General features: G+C 41.9%; 1 protein-coding gene across 1 annotated transcript in view; it reads left to right on the top strand.

Annotated features, from left to right (window-relative positions):
• Nucleotides 1–4,860: 4,860 nt before the first annotated feature.
• LOC146856298 (galectin-1-like) overlaps nucleotides 4,861–18,336 on the top strand; it is a 311,489-nt gene continuing 298,013 nt past the window's right edge. Inside the window, exons 1-2 of the mRNA XM_085651231.1 lie at nucleotides 4,861–4,904; nucleotides 5,495–5,525. Of these exons, the coding sequence (XP_085507357.1) occupies nucleotides 4,861–4,904; nucleotides 5,495–5,525 (75 nt within the window). The remainder of the gene's footprint in view (nucleotides 4,905–5,494; nucleotides 5,526–18,336) is intronic.

The following is an 18,336-nucleotide window of genomic DNA, read 5'->3' as shown; positions in this document are numbered from 1 at the left end:
TGTGTATTTAAACAACCCCACCACCTCCAACCTCCCCAGCATCTCCAGTGCGGCACAACAGAACTCATTAATCAAATGTTCTGTATCAGTGGTAGAGGTTTGATAAGTGGACAGGCAGGTGTAACACGTCTGGAGGGAGTGCTTGGAGACCACCAAACTAAGTCCATGTTGTACACTGCGCAATAACCAGCTTTCTCTGGAATTCACAATGAAGCATTGATGTGCATTGAAGAACCTTGCCCTGGCACTTCTATGCAGCATTCCTGTCAAGGACCTTAATTGATGAGTTGATGCCATTGTCCAGCATTGTTTCACATGACCTGCAGGTGTTGCCCTTTTTAAGGTCTTGTCAGTCCATAAGAAATAGGCTTGGCACCCTTTCTCTGCCAAAGGAACACACTGTGCATTGTTTCTACCTGAGGCCTGCTGCCATCTATGACACCTCTACACCATGTGTGCAAATTTCTTGGGTGAAAGACAGGGCGCAACCTTCAGGCCAGGATTGTAGAGTGCTTGTGAGAACAGCCTGTCATTCACATAAGAACTTGGGAACAAGTTACCTTTAATAATTTTGCAACAAAAGTAGATTAATCTCCAAAACTTTGGGTATCTATTTAAGAAAGACTTGGGAGGAGACATTCCAAGATTTTGTAGGGGCCAACTGCAAAGCACACATGAAGTAAGCATGTATTTGTCTTTAGCGCAGTCATGCTTGCTTGCTTGAGTGCAATCAGCCAGAGTAAAAGGATCCACACCCTCTTATAGAGGCAACTCATTCCCCTAGCAGCATCACCCTGGGCACACACTAGCACGTGCAAACCCCCTTACCCAAACACCCCAGCATATATTCACTCTCACTGACATGCACTTGTACATGTACTTACACCCATTAAAATGCACACACACACAGCCAAATACAGTCCCTGTCATGCACAAATGTGCATACATGTATGCACAAACACGCAAATAGGCACACATACTCACACCCACTAACATGCACTGATGCCCACACATACACACCTTCATACACCCACACAGACACATGCTGCATACATGTATACAGGCACCCTGACACATAGGCAAAAACATGCACACACATACACAGTGCCACATGCCATTTTCACAACTACAGTTTGTCAATAGCTGGAAGTAACAAGTACTACTTGCCCTTGGGATTGGCTTACCCTATGTAGGTGATGGCTTGCAGTAGCCACTGTGCCGTTAGAAAAAATAGCCTCCACTTAAGAAGCAGGTGTCTGCAAAGAAGAGCCACGGAGACTGAGAAGACAGCCCCCTCCAAGGACCCACCTCCTCTTTGTATACTGAGATACTTATCCAGGATTGTATGCGACTAGATAAAGCCTTAGCAATACCCTGGATTAAATACATTACTATGTGTTTTTCGGATATTTTTAACCTGAATATTGTAACTGATCCGAACGCTGTTTTATTAATCCCTAAGATCGAGTTAAAAAGGGTTTTTCTAGCCTTTGTTGAGAGGAAAAGAACTGTTATTGCTGGTACTTTGTCAACTGTTATGTTTTATAACAGATATTTGACCATGGATGGATTCCCTGTCTATTTAACTCTTGTCACCAGGCCGACACATAAATTTGTGCTGACTAGATTGAGATTCGGCACAGTGCATCATCTGGTGGCCCAACCTGTAATGAGGAAATACCCTGTAGGTCCTTGTAGTTGCGACGGGATTTCAAAGCAGAGCACAATGCACTTTATATTATTCTGCAAGCTCTACTCTAATTTTCGTATTATTTTGCTAAAACCCATGTTTGTTAAATATGGTACACGTACGGTTGAGCAAGCTATGAAACTGATTTTTAATTTACAATCGGCTGATATTTGTTTTTATACTGCTACTTTTTTAAACAAATGCATCAATGTGAGGAAAAGTATGTGTTTTTAGATGTTTATGTCATTTTAAAGGTGTAAATTATTGTTTTTTAACTATTAATACTGTTTAATGATGTGTAATTATGTCTGCTATAAGCTGTTCATATTTTGTAATTGTGATTGTGTATGCTTTGATGGACATTAATTTGTACCGAATAAAGCTGAATTGAATTGAATTGAATACTGAGATACTTCTTTTAGAAATTGGCTTGTCTGATACCTCCAAGACATGATGAAAGTGTATCTAGGTGTGTGCAGTTTGAAATCTCAGAAGGGGGAGGAGTAGAACAGCACGGAGAGAATACAGAGCTAAAGCGTACCTAAACCTCAGAAGCAGGATTACAGAGAAGGAATTTCTAAAGTTTCTCATTCACATGAGAAGACTCACAAACAGAGAGCAGCAAATCGGGTGCACCTTAAAACTTGTATTGCTTTGCCGAGCAGTCCTTTTATATTGTTGAACAAGAAACAGAATGTTTGGTGCCCATCTTTGACTTGTCTTCTATCAACATTCATTAATGGCCAGTAGCCATCGGAAGATGGGCTCCTGGCAAATATGGAAATTGTGGCGTAGAATACATTTGCTCAGCTACAAACAAATCACCATATTAGCATCTGGCAGGATACTCCGCAGACGTCTAAGACCTCAGCCACCTCTTGCCCGCCATCTCTGAGAATCACAGCAACATGGTGGAGGTGCTTTACTGCCCAAGCTGTCCTTGAAGAAAAGAGGAACCTGTAATGTGAGTGTGCCCTATCCGCACTGGAACCCTAGGACCTCCTAAAATTTCCAGCATGACGTGGCTACTGTGAGGACAGTTGGAGGAGGCACCAGACCTGTACGAAGCAGGGAAGAAGCACATGGGAAAGCAGGGAAGGGTGGAGTAAAGGGGTCGGGAGGAGAAGCAAGGGGCAAGGGGAGATAAGCAATGGTTGAGAGAGCAAGTGAAGTGGGTGGGAGAGAAGCATTTGGACGAGAAAGCAATGATGAAATATACGAGGGCAAGAGCAATTTGGAGGAGGGCAGGGAGAATCACATAGATGACGGAGAGTAACACGGAGTGTAGGGGGAGAAAGGTACACTAGGGAAACATCCCAAAATGATGCACTCTTATGGAGCCCATAAACAAAAAGAAAAAAGTAGTGATTGAAAAGCAAGTAGTGGAAGCAGAGGCCAGCCAATCGAAAGTGATGGTAAAGAGGTGTATTGAGCAAATCCACAACCATTCATTTGATATATCTTTTACTAAGATCTAAACACCAGCATACAGGGTGAAGGTAGGACACGCCTCGCCACGTTCCTTGCATTCGCCGGTCCTAACTCCCGTAGGATCTAGAATAAGGCAGAGGCACGGACTAACAGTAAAATACAAACAATAACAGTATATAATGCACGTGCAATATATACATGGGATCCATGTATACACGTGTGTAAGTAAAACATACTCACCTGCACACGGCATGCGCACAGACATAAATTTTATAAATAAAGCACAACACATCTTCCCCTTTATAATAGACTAAAAAAAACGTACAAAATTAAATTCACTTAATGGAATCTGTCTCATAAACAATATCAGACATCCAACTGGATTGAAACCGAATTCCCTTATTGCCCCCAAAATGTGGATCAACTGTATTTCTGCCACCATTCTTCGCCTCAACCTTCTTAGATGCCACAACCTCCTCACTCAACAAATCAGATTCAACCATGCCTCGACTTTCCTGTGTGTCTCCCTCATTACCTACTTCTTCCTCCATTTGCAAATCCTCCTCTCTGAGATCACAACTGTAATGTAAGTCATGATCATCACCATTCTCCTGAATCAAATCTTCATCAAAGTCAAATTTAGATATACCACTGCTCCCAGCATTTTTCCTGGAACAATAATAATTTTTTAAAACAGCAATGCGCCTGAGGTTCCATACTTTACCATCGCTTAACAACTCAGCATTCCTTAAAACCTTGATAACTTCCAAGGAAACAGACAATTGGCTTTCACCTTTAGTAACCTTCCAATGTTTCTTAACTTTGACCCAGATACCAACTCTAATAACATTATCATACCCTCTCTTGAGATCAAACATCTGTTTGTACATAAGGTGCTTAGCCAAAATATTCTCCCTTATCTTCTCCACCGATAAGGCAGCATCTCCCTTCTGAATCAACCACTCAAGATTACATTTAGTCCTGGCTTCTCTACCTCTCATAACTTCAAAAGGTGAAGTTTCCAAAGCCTCATGGTTGATAGTTCTATACATACATCCACAGAGCCTTAAAAACGTGCATCTCCCATTCACCGCCATTCTTGATAGCTAGGCGCTTGCTCAGTGCAGTCTGTGTGGCACAGCGAAGATGGTAGCCTCCAGCGCTCTCTTGTGAGTGCCGGACAGGGCGAGAGCTGGGAGGGGCTCTGGGGAGAGGCTCCAACCGTGTTTCTTGAAGCTAGAAACGGGGACACGGAATCCGTCAGCTCCAGCGCTGTCCGGACAGGCCTACCTTTGTTTGACTTGTGGGACTTGGGAGAAGCGGAGGCAACGCCAACAGCGGGCATGGGAGAGTGCCGGGGACGTGCGGCATAGGGTTAGACCTGGGAGCTTACTACAGGGTTCGACCCGGAAGAGAGCGGTGAGAGCCTCGGGAGCAGCGGGACGCGGAGGAGCCCCGAGGGGAGCAGAGGGAGCCTCGGACACGAGGCCGACGTGCACACGGCTGTTGATTCTTCCGCCGCATCCTGGGAAGCTTCTTGAGTAAGAGGAGAAGCGCTCGCTGTCCCTGTAGGAGCCAAGAAAACGAGGACACCGGAGACACAGCGGAGGATTTTCGAAGAACCTCCTGAAAGGGAGCCGGACCCCATCCGGTACCGCGGACAAGCCAGCCACACTCCTGGAGGAGTGTGGCTCCCAGAGGTACGTGCCTGCGTACATGGTTGGTTTTCAAAAGGGGGCATGACTGAAAGCAAGCCGCTTTGCACGAGTGGGGAGGAAGAAGGGTCGCTCCGAGAGTCCCGATTGGGGATTCAAGTTCACAGAGTGGCGGTCAAGGTGCTTTTCCCGCACTTCCTTCCCTGAAGGGTGCTAGTAAAGCAGGAGTGTATGCTGAAACCCGTTTTTCTTTCTTTTCTTTGTTTAATCGGCCACGTATGGTTCTCCGCCGCACGGATTCCACAGAGAGTAAGTGAGAGAGAGAAAAAGAGGATCTGAATACTGGCTGTTCCTTACCTCTGACGACAAGACGGAAAGGGACTTTCACTATAAGAAAAAAAAAAAAAGAAAAACTTTCTAATAGTGGGGTGGGATGCGCTGAACATTGCACTGCTCACCGTGAGTGGAACGGCCATTTCTCACCCTCTGTGTTTTCACCTGCTTTCCCTGGGGCTAGCTGTATCGCTGCACCTCTTAACATCGCACCGCCGTGAGGGAAACGGCCGCACGGTAATGCACAGACGGACTACAGGACCCTGAGGACCTTGCGTGGAGCAGGGTGCAGGGCGAGGGCATCACCAGAGACCCTCATTGTCAGCGAGTCCCTCCCGTCAGAGGCCGGAGGAGGCCAGGCTGGGCTACCACTCTAACATTCAAGCCCTTGTTGCAACCTGGGTTTAACAAACAAGGTACTGTGACTGTGTTCTTTGAGCACCACCAATTTGTAGCAACTCAAATTCTTTTTACATATCTGAAGCACAATGATGCAAGTAATCTTACCACACATTGCACCTTAAACGACTTTTATGCTGCTAACGAATTTGGCTTTTGCACATTGCACTTTGTTCTGTACGCATATGGTTGATAGTTTTATCGCTTTAGTGCTCCCTCCTTTTCCCAAAGTTCTAAACACTCTTATAAATAGTTTGTAATTACCGTTTTTACTATTTTACCTACAGGCCTCGTTCCCTCAAGGAGCTTTTACGTGTGGGTGCATAACGATTCTACAAGCATAAAGCTTGCGTGCCATATCCATTCCGAAGTCGATATACATATATTCTTAAGTCCAACAAGCACCGAAGTATTGAAGGTTCACTAGTGGTGGATTACAATGGGGAAAAGAAAGCAGGCCGCGAGCCACATATCAAAAGCACCAATTAAACACAGAAAGATGAATATGACGTTACTGAACTATCTAACAGGGGCTGTTGGCAACATAGAAAGGCAGATTATTTCCGTTGAGGAAACAATCAATAATGAAACCACTACCCCACTCTCTCCTCAACATCCAACTACGGATAACGATACGATTTATAATGCAAGTGATATAGAGGGCGGAGGGAAAGAGATATTGGAATATGCTCCCCATGTACAGTTGATTAACGGGTGCGTCAGGCAAATTCACTACGATATTTTAGACGGGCCAATAGAAAATGTTCAATTACCAGCTCAGAAAAAACCCTGCAACCCGTCTATAGTAACGATAGCCCAAAATAGCACTGGAGAAGTGGCCACAATCCACCCGATTCCTACCCATACACCTAGATCAATAACGACCCACCCAAAAAAGGTACACGGGAAAACGCAGGGTGCTCGGAATAAAATACAGAAGGACATGACAACTATGAGCACCCCGAGAGGGAAAAAAACTGACATTGAGAACCCAAGCGCAGTTAGGGATTTGCATATTGTCTTAAAAGATCTGAAGGAGTATGTGGCATCATCCTTTAATTCCCTTGTGACGAGAATGGAAAAAATTGAAATTGGCCTGGAAAGAATTCTAGGGGCACCTCAAAACATCGCTCAGAATAGCAATGGGAAAATTGATAAGTCTGTGCCAAAAATAACAACTTTGACAGACAAGAAAATCCCAGAAACAAGTAAGTGGGGCGAACGTGGGGTCCCATGCCCTAATGCACTTGTACCTCTCTGTAAAGGCCCCACACAAGATGCAAAAGAAAATAGATTTAGAGACTTGCGTGGGGAAGATAACAAAATAAGAATTGAACAGAAGGGAGGCGAATGTATTGGTAAAATGGCCAATAATGCTCGTGGGGAGAGGCATAGAGCACAAATACTCAACCTCCCCCCTGCAGCTACTCCATATACCATTATTCTAACTAATGTCCCCCATCTCCTACCAGCGACAATAGAAACATGGTCAGCGTTAAGAAACAAGACAATAAATTGGTTGGGTAACAGGTCAGGTTTAACAAATGCCCTTTTTAGGGAATCCAAGATGGTGAGGAGGGTTGACTGGGTAGGTCAAAGCAGCAAATTGAATGAAGGAGACTGTATAGTTCTCTCGCTAGGATCACCGGCCTTAGTCAGGGAAATCCTATTGAGAACACACAATACACCTCACACCGGTATCCAAGTCCACCCCCTGGGATTTTTTTTTACCAACCATTGATCATAAATAACCCAGAAAACAATGGTACGCAGGGTTGGACACGAGATGCCTTATCCTACCAATTACCCATCTCAAATAGATTTGGTCCCCTAACTACTCTAGACGAGAACGATTGACACTTGATGGACGGGGGTCAGCCAGTAGATAAGCATATCCCCTTCGCTGAAAATCAGGGTGTATTTTCCCCGCAGAACCCGGCTCTGGAAATCTGTGAGGATGAGGGGGCAGTAACCTAAGAACTGTCTATGTCCCAGGGGATGATCATACGACACTAATTGACCAAGAGTTAAGACCATGCAGAATCCCCTTTTGGAACATGGCAGGGTTAAAGAATAAGGCGAATTAACCAGTTCGGATGACCTTTATCAATAACTTTTATGTCCTGTGTCTTCAGGAGACCTGGACTATCAATGAGATACATATTAACGGGTACAAGACATACCATACACCAGCAATTCAATCACCCAGCGGTAGACCAAAAGGGGGGTTGTGCGTTTACATCTCGAATCTGCTGGGCATATATAAGAGTGAGATGGTTTACTCAGAAGTCTATTACCAAATGGTTTTAATGCACACCTCACACAGTAATGCATTTCTCCTGGTTAACTTCTATAACAATATGGAATTAGCCCTGTTGGGTCCTATTCTGGAGAAGCTCAGTGGGAACATTAGTACCTTAGAATTTAAGGATGATATTGAGCTCATCCCCATATGGGGTGGCGATTTTAATACCAGCCTGTGCCTGGTGGCAGAACTAGGGAAGTGCGGTTTAACCACAGATAAGGCCGATCCGCCGATCCACTTTCAGCACACCTTAAAAGGCAAGTTGTTCAATGAAGTCATGTTTAGACATGACCTGGGATTTACGAATCTCCTGTGTATACCTACTGTGGAGTTTGGGCATAATTTTATAGGTAGAGGTACTACATCCACCATTGACTTCATCACCATCCCAAACCGCTATGCTAGTTATGTGAAAGCCTTTGACACCCATCATAACGTCATGAGTGATCATTTGGCTATTAGCGTAAATTTAGCAATCCCAAGCCATGTACTAAGGAGATCTTGTAACAAAATAGCATGGGTTCAGAATGTTGATCTGGGCAGGAAAAACAGCTATGCCGTTCGTTGGGGAAACCGGGATCCTATGAAGTTAACAAACAAGATAATAGTAAAGGCAATAGATCCAATTCAAATATGCCTAAGTGATAGCCCAACACACGAAGATGTTTTAACTGCTTTTAATAGTATCACCGAGATCGTTAGAAATACACTGACTATGGAACGCAAAGGTACGCGTAACATTGGGAAAGGCTGGTTTGACAAAAACTGCACTAAAAGCTACTCTAATTTAAAGAACGCTTTACATAGAGAGGTGAGGGACAAGAACGAGATTAGGGCCTGTAGGAAGCTGTATCACGCAGCAAGGAAACACAGGACAATTGAGTTGAAGGATAAGGCATGGAAGGATCTCAGTGACGCAGCCAAAAGCAAAGATAGTTCGAAATTTTGGCTGGCAGTTAATGCCCCATTTCTTATTAATAAACTAGACGTTCCATCGATCGAGTCAGCTATAACGGAAAAGACTTGGATTGATTACTTCTCTAAAGTCTATTTAAGACAAAAAACAACTGAAGAAGTATCCCAGAGACCAGAATTAGGGAGCACAGATCCGTTTTTTACACCCATCAAATTTTATATTTCGCTTCAGGATGTTATCGCTGCACTCAAGGCAAGCAAGACCGGTAAGGCTGCAGGCCCCGATGGAGTACCAATTGATCTCTATAAGACAAACCTTGAGATTTGGGGCCCCATCTTAACTAGGGTCTTACAAGCAAGCTGTGAAAAAGGTTTTATTAACAGATGGGCTGAATCAATCATAGTCCCCATCTTTAAAAAGGGCGATCGGGAAAATCCTGCCTGCTACCGTCCAATATCTTTGTTGGACTCTCTAATGAAGATAGCAGGCAGGATTGGCCTTGATCGTTTACAGGGATGGACCGAGGAAAATGGTATCCTAATTGATACCCAATATGGTTTTAGAGCAGGCCTTGGAACCAATGAGCAGATTCTGAACTTAAATATTTTAATAGGCAAATATACTCAGGCCAAAGTTGTGAAATTTTATCTGGCCTTTGTAGACCTCACAGCTGCCTTTGTCTGCGTAGTTCATGATAAGCTGTGGGGCGTTCTTAATGAATTGAAAGTTGAACCTGTTTTAATTCAGTTTTTAAGACAGTTATATGTTGGAGCTAGCGCAAAGGTCCGTTATGGCACAGAGGGTGAGTGTACAGCCCCATTTAACATAGAATGTGGCGTTAGGCAGGGCTGTGTCCTAGCACCACTCCTGTTCTCTTTATACACCAATGCCTTGGAACAGGAGTTGGTGCTACATACTAGGGACCCACCATTTGTAAATACTCGCCCGATAGCATCTCTCCTCTATGCCGACGATGCGGTGCTTATGGCCCGCACCAAGGTTGGACTACAAAGGGCTCTCTCTTTTTATACCCCATTCATGGACAGGCTTGGTCTAAAATTGAATGCTAAGAAAAGTTTTGTGATGTAATGTGGGAGAGTGAAAAACAAGAACAGAAGTTTCCAGGCGGGGGGGGGGGGAGTAAGGTGGAACCTATTACTTCCTTTACCTACTTGGGCGTTTTTTTTGATAGAACAGGCTCATGGGCCCCAGCTGTTAAGGCCAGGTCCCTACTCTTCATGAAGTCCATTGCAGCTCTTTCAAACTTTTCGAAAAAGTTAGGGAAAAGACCACCAGAAATCCTATTGAAGATTTATCAGGCAAAGTGCGTAAGCGTAGCAATCTACGGGGCAGCTATTTGGAGATTTTATGACTGTACACCAATCCAACGTATGGAAAACGCCTTTTTGCGGTTCATCCTAGCCGTTCCAACTAGCTCACCGGTTTTTAATTGCCACTCTGAATTAGGAATTGCTTACATTTCTGACTTAATAAAAGCCCAGCCGATACTACTATGGCACAGAATTTGGACCACAGAGAGTACGGGACTCAATAGGGCAATAATAAACGACGCAAAGAGATTAGACAATGCCCGCAAAATTTTATGGTTGAAATATATCGAAAGTTTTATGCAGGACATTGGTCACCCTGAATATTTTATCTCGCCCGATAGTTTGAACCATATCAATCGGAAGGAGTTTAAAAAAGTCTATATGACCCACCTAGAAGGAAACAGGTTGATGCTTGAGATGAATAAACCAATGGTGGCTAGACATCAATTAATTAATACCACGTGCAATATTCAACCCTACCTGTTCTGGGTGGATATGACAGATACCTCCTGACAAGATTTAGGTTTGGGTCCTTCCATCATTTAATTACTTACCCAACTATCAATGATTGCTCAAAGGACCTGTGGTTATGCCCCTGTGATATTGTCTCAGCTCAAAGTATGATGCACATGGTCTTATTTTGTAAGTTTTATACTAATGAGAGGCATAGATGGCTAATACCACTTTTAAAACAGGGAGGTTGGAGGCAATGCCACCCTGCCTTCATGTATTTACAGCTGCTGGGAAATTGCTTTTGTATTAGTTCGATGGTGGGCTTTTTAAAATGTGTATTGAGGACTAGGAAAGGCCTAACCAATTGAACTGCGAGTAATGTGTTGGGCTGGAATAATATAGTATGAGATGATTTACCCAGGGAGTCATAGAATGTATATTTCTATTTAATAGGATTTCACCTATGATAGCTGAGGATTAATGAATTTTAATACTTAATTGCTGACGATGTATTCTCTTTTTTAAATGTCTGCTTTTATGATTTTTACGTTTGAAATCGAATAAAGCTGAATGGCAATCTTGAGAACTCTATTAAAACTCTCAGACATACCATTACCACTGGTATTATATAAGGAAATAGTCCTATATTGAACACCAATTTTACTGAAATAATCCTCAGCTAATTTAGACACAAACTGTACTCCTTTGTCACTGATATTCTGTACTGGTAATCCCTCATCCAGGAAAACCATGTCTAGAAATGTAAGCACTTCCTCACAATATATTTCTTTTGTATGAATTTGATTACAGGCCACCTGGAAAACACATCAATAAGTGCAATGATGTACTTAGCAGAGGAACCGATGGGGCCCATAATGTCAATAGCCAATGTGTGCCGTGGTTTACCTGGAATTATAGGTTTTTATATGTTAGGTCTCAAGGTTTTGAGAGACTTATCTAAATTTGCACACCACACAAAATTCCTCAACATTCTTTCGGAACACTTGTCAATGCCAGGCCACCAATACCATCTTTTGACTCTTTGGTTTTTCTTAACAATGCCTGTCTGCCCTTTCATGACAAAATGTCACAATAAGATGCAAAAGAGAAGGTGGAATTACTTTGTCACCTCTATACTCAGTACCTTGTACAACTGACAGTTCATTCCTCACTTCCCAAAAAGCTTTCAATTCCTTCACTATTTGGTGCTTCACTGGCCAGCCCTGTTCTACAAAGACAATAAGTTGCTGTAAATTGAAAACTAGAGAATATTGTGTCTTCCGTTCTTCTTCTTCCACTGGTGTTATACCGTGATCATAGATTATTGCAATATGGAAATCTTCTCACTCCTTTTCTTGACATTCATGTTACTCAATAGGCATACAAGAAAAAGAATCTGCCAACACATTTTTCTTTCCAGGTACATATTCAATAGCATATATAAAGTCTTGAAGCCTCATGGACATTCTTACTATTAAAATTAACCTTCAGTGTAAGTAGTTTAACCAAATGCTTGTGTTCGGAACAGATTGTGCAAAGCTTACCCCAAATAAAAGACCCAAAATGCTCCAAGGCCCAGGTACAAGCAAGAGTTTCTTTTTCTATCGCTGAAAATCTTTCTTCAGTGGGGAATAGTGCATGGGACGCATAAGCAATAATGTTCTCTTTTCCTTCTGATGTAATCTGAGAGAGTACTCCACCAAACCCTTTGTTACTGTCATCCACAGTGATCACATTACTCAAATCAGAGTCAACACTTTTCAAAATAGGTGCTTTCTTGATAGCCTTTTTTATATTTTCAAATTCTTTCTTGCAAACATCTGTCCAAATACATTTTTCTTTACACTTCAACAATTACCTAATATCAAAACTTTATTGGAAAAGCCTTTGATGAATTTTACATAAAACTCCACTTACCCAAGGAAGGATCTAACTTCATCCTTATTGTCGGTGTGGAGCATTTTGAATAGCTTGAACCAGAGCTGGTTTGGTGGTGACCCCTTCTCTACATAAGACATGACTAAGGTAAATCACAGATTGCACCGCAAATCTGCATTTAGAGCATTCCACTTTCTTTCAAAATCTTATCATGCTCACTAGGGTCCTTCCCAAACACCAAAATGCCATCTTGAAAGCATCTGACATTCATATGTTCACCAAACAGTTGAAACATAATTCTTGGAAAATAGCAGCGGCCGTTGCTTATCCAAAAGGCATCCTCTTAGATTGGAAGCAACAAATGGGCGTGATAAATGCAGGCAAACATTCACTCTCTTAATTTAAAACTATTTGATGATATGCTGCTGAAAGATCAATTGTAGAAAACCATCCAGCACGCTTCACTAAAGCTAACATTTCCAAAATTGTAGGAAGGGGAAATTTGTCCACCGCAATGTTGTTACTTAATTGGTGCAAGTCAATGCATAATCCTATTTTCCCTTTACTCTGTCTTGCAGCCACAATCAGAGAAATCCATTCGGAGGACTCAGTGGGTTCAATTTCTCCAATTTTTTTTTCTACTTCTGTTCTGAGAGAAATAGGAATATTCCTCACTTTATGTATTTTGGGACATGCATCTTTTTATAATGCTATGCCCAAAATTCTTGAACTTCTCTATTGCACCGGAAAACCTCTGGGAAATGCTTTAATATTTCTGCACCAATGATTTTGCCCTCACCCATAATCATAACCGTATCAGGATTGTTGGGATTTAAAATTATATTTAGCTCTCCCTGGTCTTTCCAAATCAAAACAGAGGGTCCTTTCTTAGAAATGTATAGCTTCCCACAAAGCTCCCTATTTCTTGAATCTGAAAACTAAAGGTCTATACTAAATAATGCCTATTTTGTCTCCAGAAAATCCTTCTGGGTGAATATCTGTATGCAACAATTTCTCTCCTAACGACTTTACAAACTTAGTTCTCCATTTATTTTCATTGACTATGGAATAGGGAAAAGCAGAGTCTGCAAACATTTGTACCTCCAAACCTCAAATCATCATCAAATGTAAGGGTTTTTTCCTTTCCCCTCAACTACTCTCAGTAATATTCAAAATAAACAACTCCTTGGACTCAAATTATCTTCGTTTTCATCTGAATTGTAAATAGATGGGGGCTTATTTACAAGCGTCTTGCGCCAACGGTGCATCATTTTTTGTGAGACACCACTTGCGCAACCTCCTGCCCCATATTTACAAGGACAAGCAAAGCCACCCTGTATGGCTTTTCCTGTCCTTGTAAATATGGCCCCTTCTCAGACAACACTTTGTGTGAAAGGGGTGTGACATGGGTGTTCCCATGCAGAACCCATGTATTCCGCAACATTTCCAGACTTACAAGAATTAGTAAACCTGGAAATGCGTCAAATGCTACGCCATGTTTACATTTCTTCTCGTTTTATCCTCTCTCTAGGGATGCTGCATTCTGCAGCACACATAGGAAGAGGAAATCACCTCTTTTTATTGTTTTTGTGCCAGAAGGTACCCGGTCCTGCACAGAAACAATCTCCCCGCAACGTGGCACCCTTTTACCATGGCATGAGGGTGCCTGCGTGGCACATGGCAGCCGATTGCGCGCCAGTGCAGGGGAATGCACAGGGATGCATCATATTCAGACCCCACAGGATATTGCGGCATAGATTTGCAAATTTTGCAGCACAGAAATTGAAAGTTAGTGGCATTATTGCGGCACTTTATTTTACTCGTAATCATTCCTTTTCTGTCTTAAATCACAGCAAACTGTTTTAGCTGAGTATTCCACCTTCAAATAGGCATGTTTAAAGTGTCTCATTGTATTTGTTTGCTATGCTAAGCCCCCTAGTCCTGTAATGGCTGGCAGCAACATTTGTCTCATGCTGCTGGCAGAGAACTTTCGGGACTCTGACATCCGCAGGAGCGAGATGGCCCAAGGGAAATAAAGATCCCAGGGCCAATCATAATCTACTTTTGGAGTGCCCGCAAGAGTCTAAGACACTCTTGAAAGCATAAATGCGTCCTCTGCAGGGTCCCAAAACAAGAAGAGATAGGATGCATTGGTGCCCAACGCTGCTCCCAGCTTCCTGTCTACTCTCGCCCCAGAACATGGTGCAGGCACCCCTACCCTGACCAGTGGCAACAACCCATCCACTCTCCCGCCACCGACCCTGCTTGCAAGCCTACATTATGGTGTACTGTAATTCGATTCTCTCCCGGCTGCTCATACATTTAAAACTGCGCAGTAAACAACAAGTTGCACACATGCTTATGCGGACTTACAACCCCCACCCTCACCCCCACTTTCCACCCAACCACCACCCCCTCCTCCAGGGCACAAGTCCTAAGAAAAAGAAGTGGGGGACTAACGAAGTTAGGTAGTTTTAAAGTGACATCATGGCGTGTGCCACCATAGAATATGACGCCACGATGCGTGGCATTGCACGTGGGATCACAGGAAATGATCTCTCTGGAAGCGACATCAGATATTAAGACCTCACACATATGTTTATCAGGTATATCATGAGTACATTTAAGCACATTATGAGATTTAAAAAATTAGATTTTGCTTTGGGCATGTGCCCCAAAAAGTAGTGCAGTCCTTACGCAAAATCTCGGCCTCAACTGATAAAATCTTTTTTTTCTAAGCCTTGCCACAAAGAAATTGGCAACAAGGAGTAGCATGGCAGTAAATCTCTACTGCTTAATTGGTTGCAAAGTCTGCATTTCAAAATATTTTATGGAGTTAAGGCATCTGCTACAGAAGTCTCCAGTAAATCTCAGGGAATTATAATAATGGTGAGATAACTCTGGAGGTTAAAACATTTGTTGGAGAGATCTGTGTTTTGTGTAGTCCCAGATTTGCATCAAAGTAGTTTAGAAGGTTAACATGTCTCCTGCAAAGCACATCACATAACATGTAGAAAAGAGATTTTTAGTTTAAGTAGCTAGGTATGTAACTTACTGCTTTGAACACAGTGATCCTTTTGTTAATTGCAGTTCATAAATTATAATCCTTCCAATATAGCACAGTGAGATGTGAAGGTCATGTGAATCCTACACCTTATAACCCACAATGACTCTTGTAACACATCTTGTACATTGATTTACACACTTACATGATTTATTATCAATGTCTAATGTCTATGTTATGTAAAGTGCTCAGACACCCAACATTGTGATGAGTAACACTATAAAGGAAATAAAATAGTAGTATTTAAATAGTTATTTTTGTAAATACTTGAACAGACCAACACATCTGACATTCTTACAGTGCATACACTTACCGTAACATACATAAGAGGGTCCCTGTAAAAAGTACTTTAGTGGGGAAGTAACCAGGGAAAACACAAGAAAAATAAACACAAAAACTAACCCCACAGGATATTTATAAATTTGGTAAAGTATCCAGAATAATATGCCCCACAAGACATGTAGATTAAATCATTTATTTATCAGAATATATACAATTTTTTAATAACTTTTGTTTCATATTATCAATAATACATATTCAAACATTGTACACATAAAAGACAATCAGAATATTGTACAGACATTGAAAAAGAGCCCTAACACCACATGATAAATAGCCTTACAATACTTGTACATGTCTCCAAATGAACAAACACAAAAACACAACCATGAAGTGAAAAAACAGTACAATATAAATACTAAAGTCAGATAGACATACATAAACAATTACATACAAAATACAAATGAACAACAGAAATACGCCGACGCGTGTTTTGGACGTACCATGTACATAGACACTCCATCATCAGGGCGCATAATTTATGTAGTGGTCAAACGGCCATCTGTAACTCATAGATAGAGTTCATATTTCATATTATACCGGGATCTGTATGCTGTAAAAACACAAGTATGTGGGGACAAACACACAGAAAATGTTCATATAATATAAATTAACAAAATAACTAAGGAATTGGAGCAAGATAACTGGACCACACACCCATAGACCGAAAATAGTGTAGTGTTAAAGAAAATCCAACACCATAGTTGCATAAAATAATAACACAAGTGATAAAATATGTGAAAACACAAAGTCAACCTTTACCCGAATAAGCATAAAAAGTGAAAAAGGGAAAACGGGAGACAATAAAGAGAATATAGTGCAGGATTGACATACTTTCTACCCGTTCCGATAAAATAGAAATAAGTTCTGCGCACGGTACCAAATACCAGGCTTCCGACACTGGTTCACTGATAATTAAAAGCAGACCGAAGATGTCTAAAGGATTAACAAGCACATGCATCAATGTAAAAACCGGTCGCAAACGGGACGATTCTCAGAATCTGCCCTTTTGCGACCGGTATTTTTGCATTTGGGATGCATCATCCCAAATGCAAAAATCGCAGTTTAAGGAATCTCTAAATTGCGATGCCTTAAATTGCGATTGCATTTAAGGAATCCCAAATTGAGATTCCTTAAATGCAATGCATGAAAGTGAAAAAATTAGCGATTTCGCTAATAGGGGGACCAAATTACCATGAAGTTGAACTTCATGATAATTTGCAAAAACTTTGAAAAATGCACTTTTGTGCATTTTTCAAAGTTTCATGTTGCGCACACACATGCCCTTAGAGCATGTGTGTGTGCAACATATGTGCACAGATCAATTTCAGGGGTGCAATAGGGTGTCATTTTGACACCATTGCACCCTTGAAATTGCATGAGCAATTTGCGAGTACCTACTGGTACTCGCAAATTGCTCATGCAATCTCCAATTCATTCCTATGGGCCTGGAGGCCCATAGGAATGAATGGGGCGGCCTTCCTTAATTGCGACTTGCAATTTGCGAGTCGCAATTAAGGAATTTGTAGGAATCGCTATTTTTATAGCGATTCCTACATGCATAGGCTTTAGCAATTCCTTAATTGCGATTCCTTAAAAATCGCAATTAAGGAATCGCAAAAGTCTTTGTTGATGCATGTGCCAGTATATGAATAACAAGTGGACCAATCTAGAAAGATAAATAATGAAAATATCAAGTCTATCCCAAAGCTCTGGGTTCATGAATCACATAGAGAATATCATAGGATGTCATACATAGATGGGACTGAAGCGCCCAAAATTCCTATAGCTGAGCAGATGACCACTAAGTTATGCAGGTGACCAATAAATGTGACATTCTCGGCAACACAGAGATTACTAGAGAGATAGATAGAATAGACCTAAGTATCCCGCCCACAACACGCAAGATAGAACCAAGAAATCCATAACAAATTAACTTACTGACTGAAAACAGGCGACTATGTGCTTCAAGGCATGTCCTGGAAGAATTAAAAGTCTGACATGGGTGGTCGGAGGATCTGAATTTCTCGGGGGATATGGAAAGTGCTAAAAAGAATAATATAAATATAAGTTGGCTGTCCCCCCTATTCAACGTGAGTCTTAAAGATCGATATAACAGACTCACCTACTTCAGATAAAAAACCGAAACTCATGTGTACATCGACTGTCCTCAATGTGTTGGCTCCCAGCTGCCGCAGGTAGAGGTACTCATACTCCCATATCCACCCGAATCTAAATGTAACCAAGATAATCATTAAAAGATCTCTGCCCAATTGAGTGCCCGCAATCACTTTGTCCTGACCTCGAAAGACACAAAGTACCTACACGATATTTACGGGCGATTCACATCACGGGAGCCGAAAACAAACGTCCAGGGTCACACGTCCACCATTGAAGTGAGTTATTAAAGGACTTAATATCCAGTCCTTAAATATGCTCTCCCTTATTTCTCAAATGGTAAGATGAAACACACATGTGGCAGGAAGGCATAGCGCGTAAAGTTCCATATAACCAGGGTTACAGTGGCGACCATATTAGGGTA

The sequence above is a fragment of the Triturus cristatus genome, chromosome 4_1 (genome assembly GCF_964204655.1).
Source record: "Triturus cristatus chromosome 4_1, aTriCri1.1, whole genome shotgun sequence".
NCBI classification, from domain to species: Eukaryota; Metazoa; Chordata; class Amphibia; order Caudata; family Salamandridae; genus Triturus; species Triturus cristatus.
Note: the sequence above shows the minus strand (reverse complement) of the source record. Positions and strands in the feature narration are given on the sequence as shown.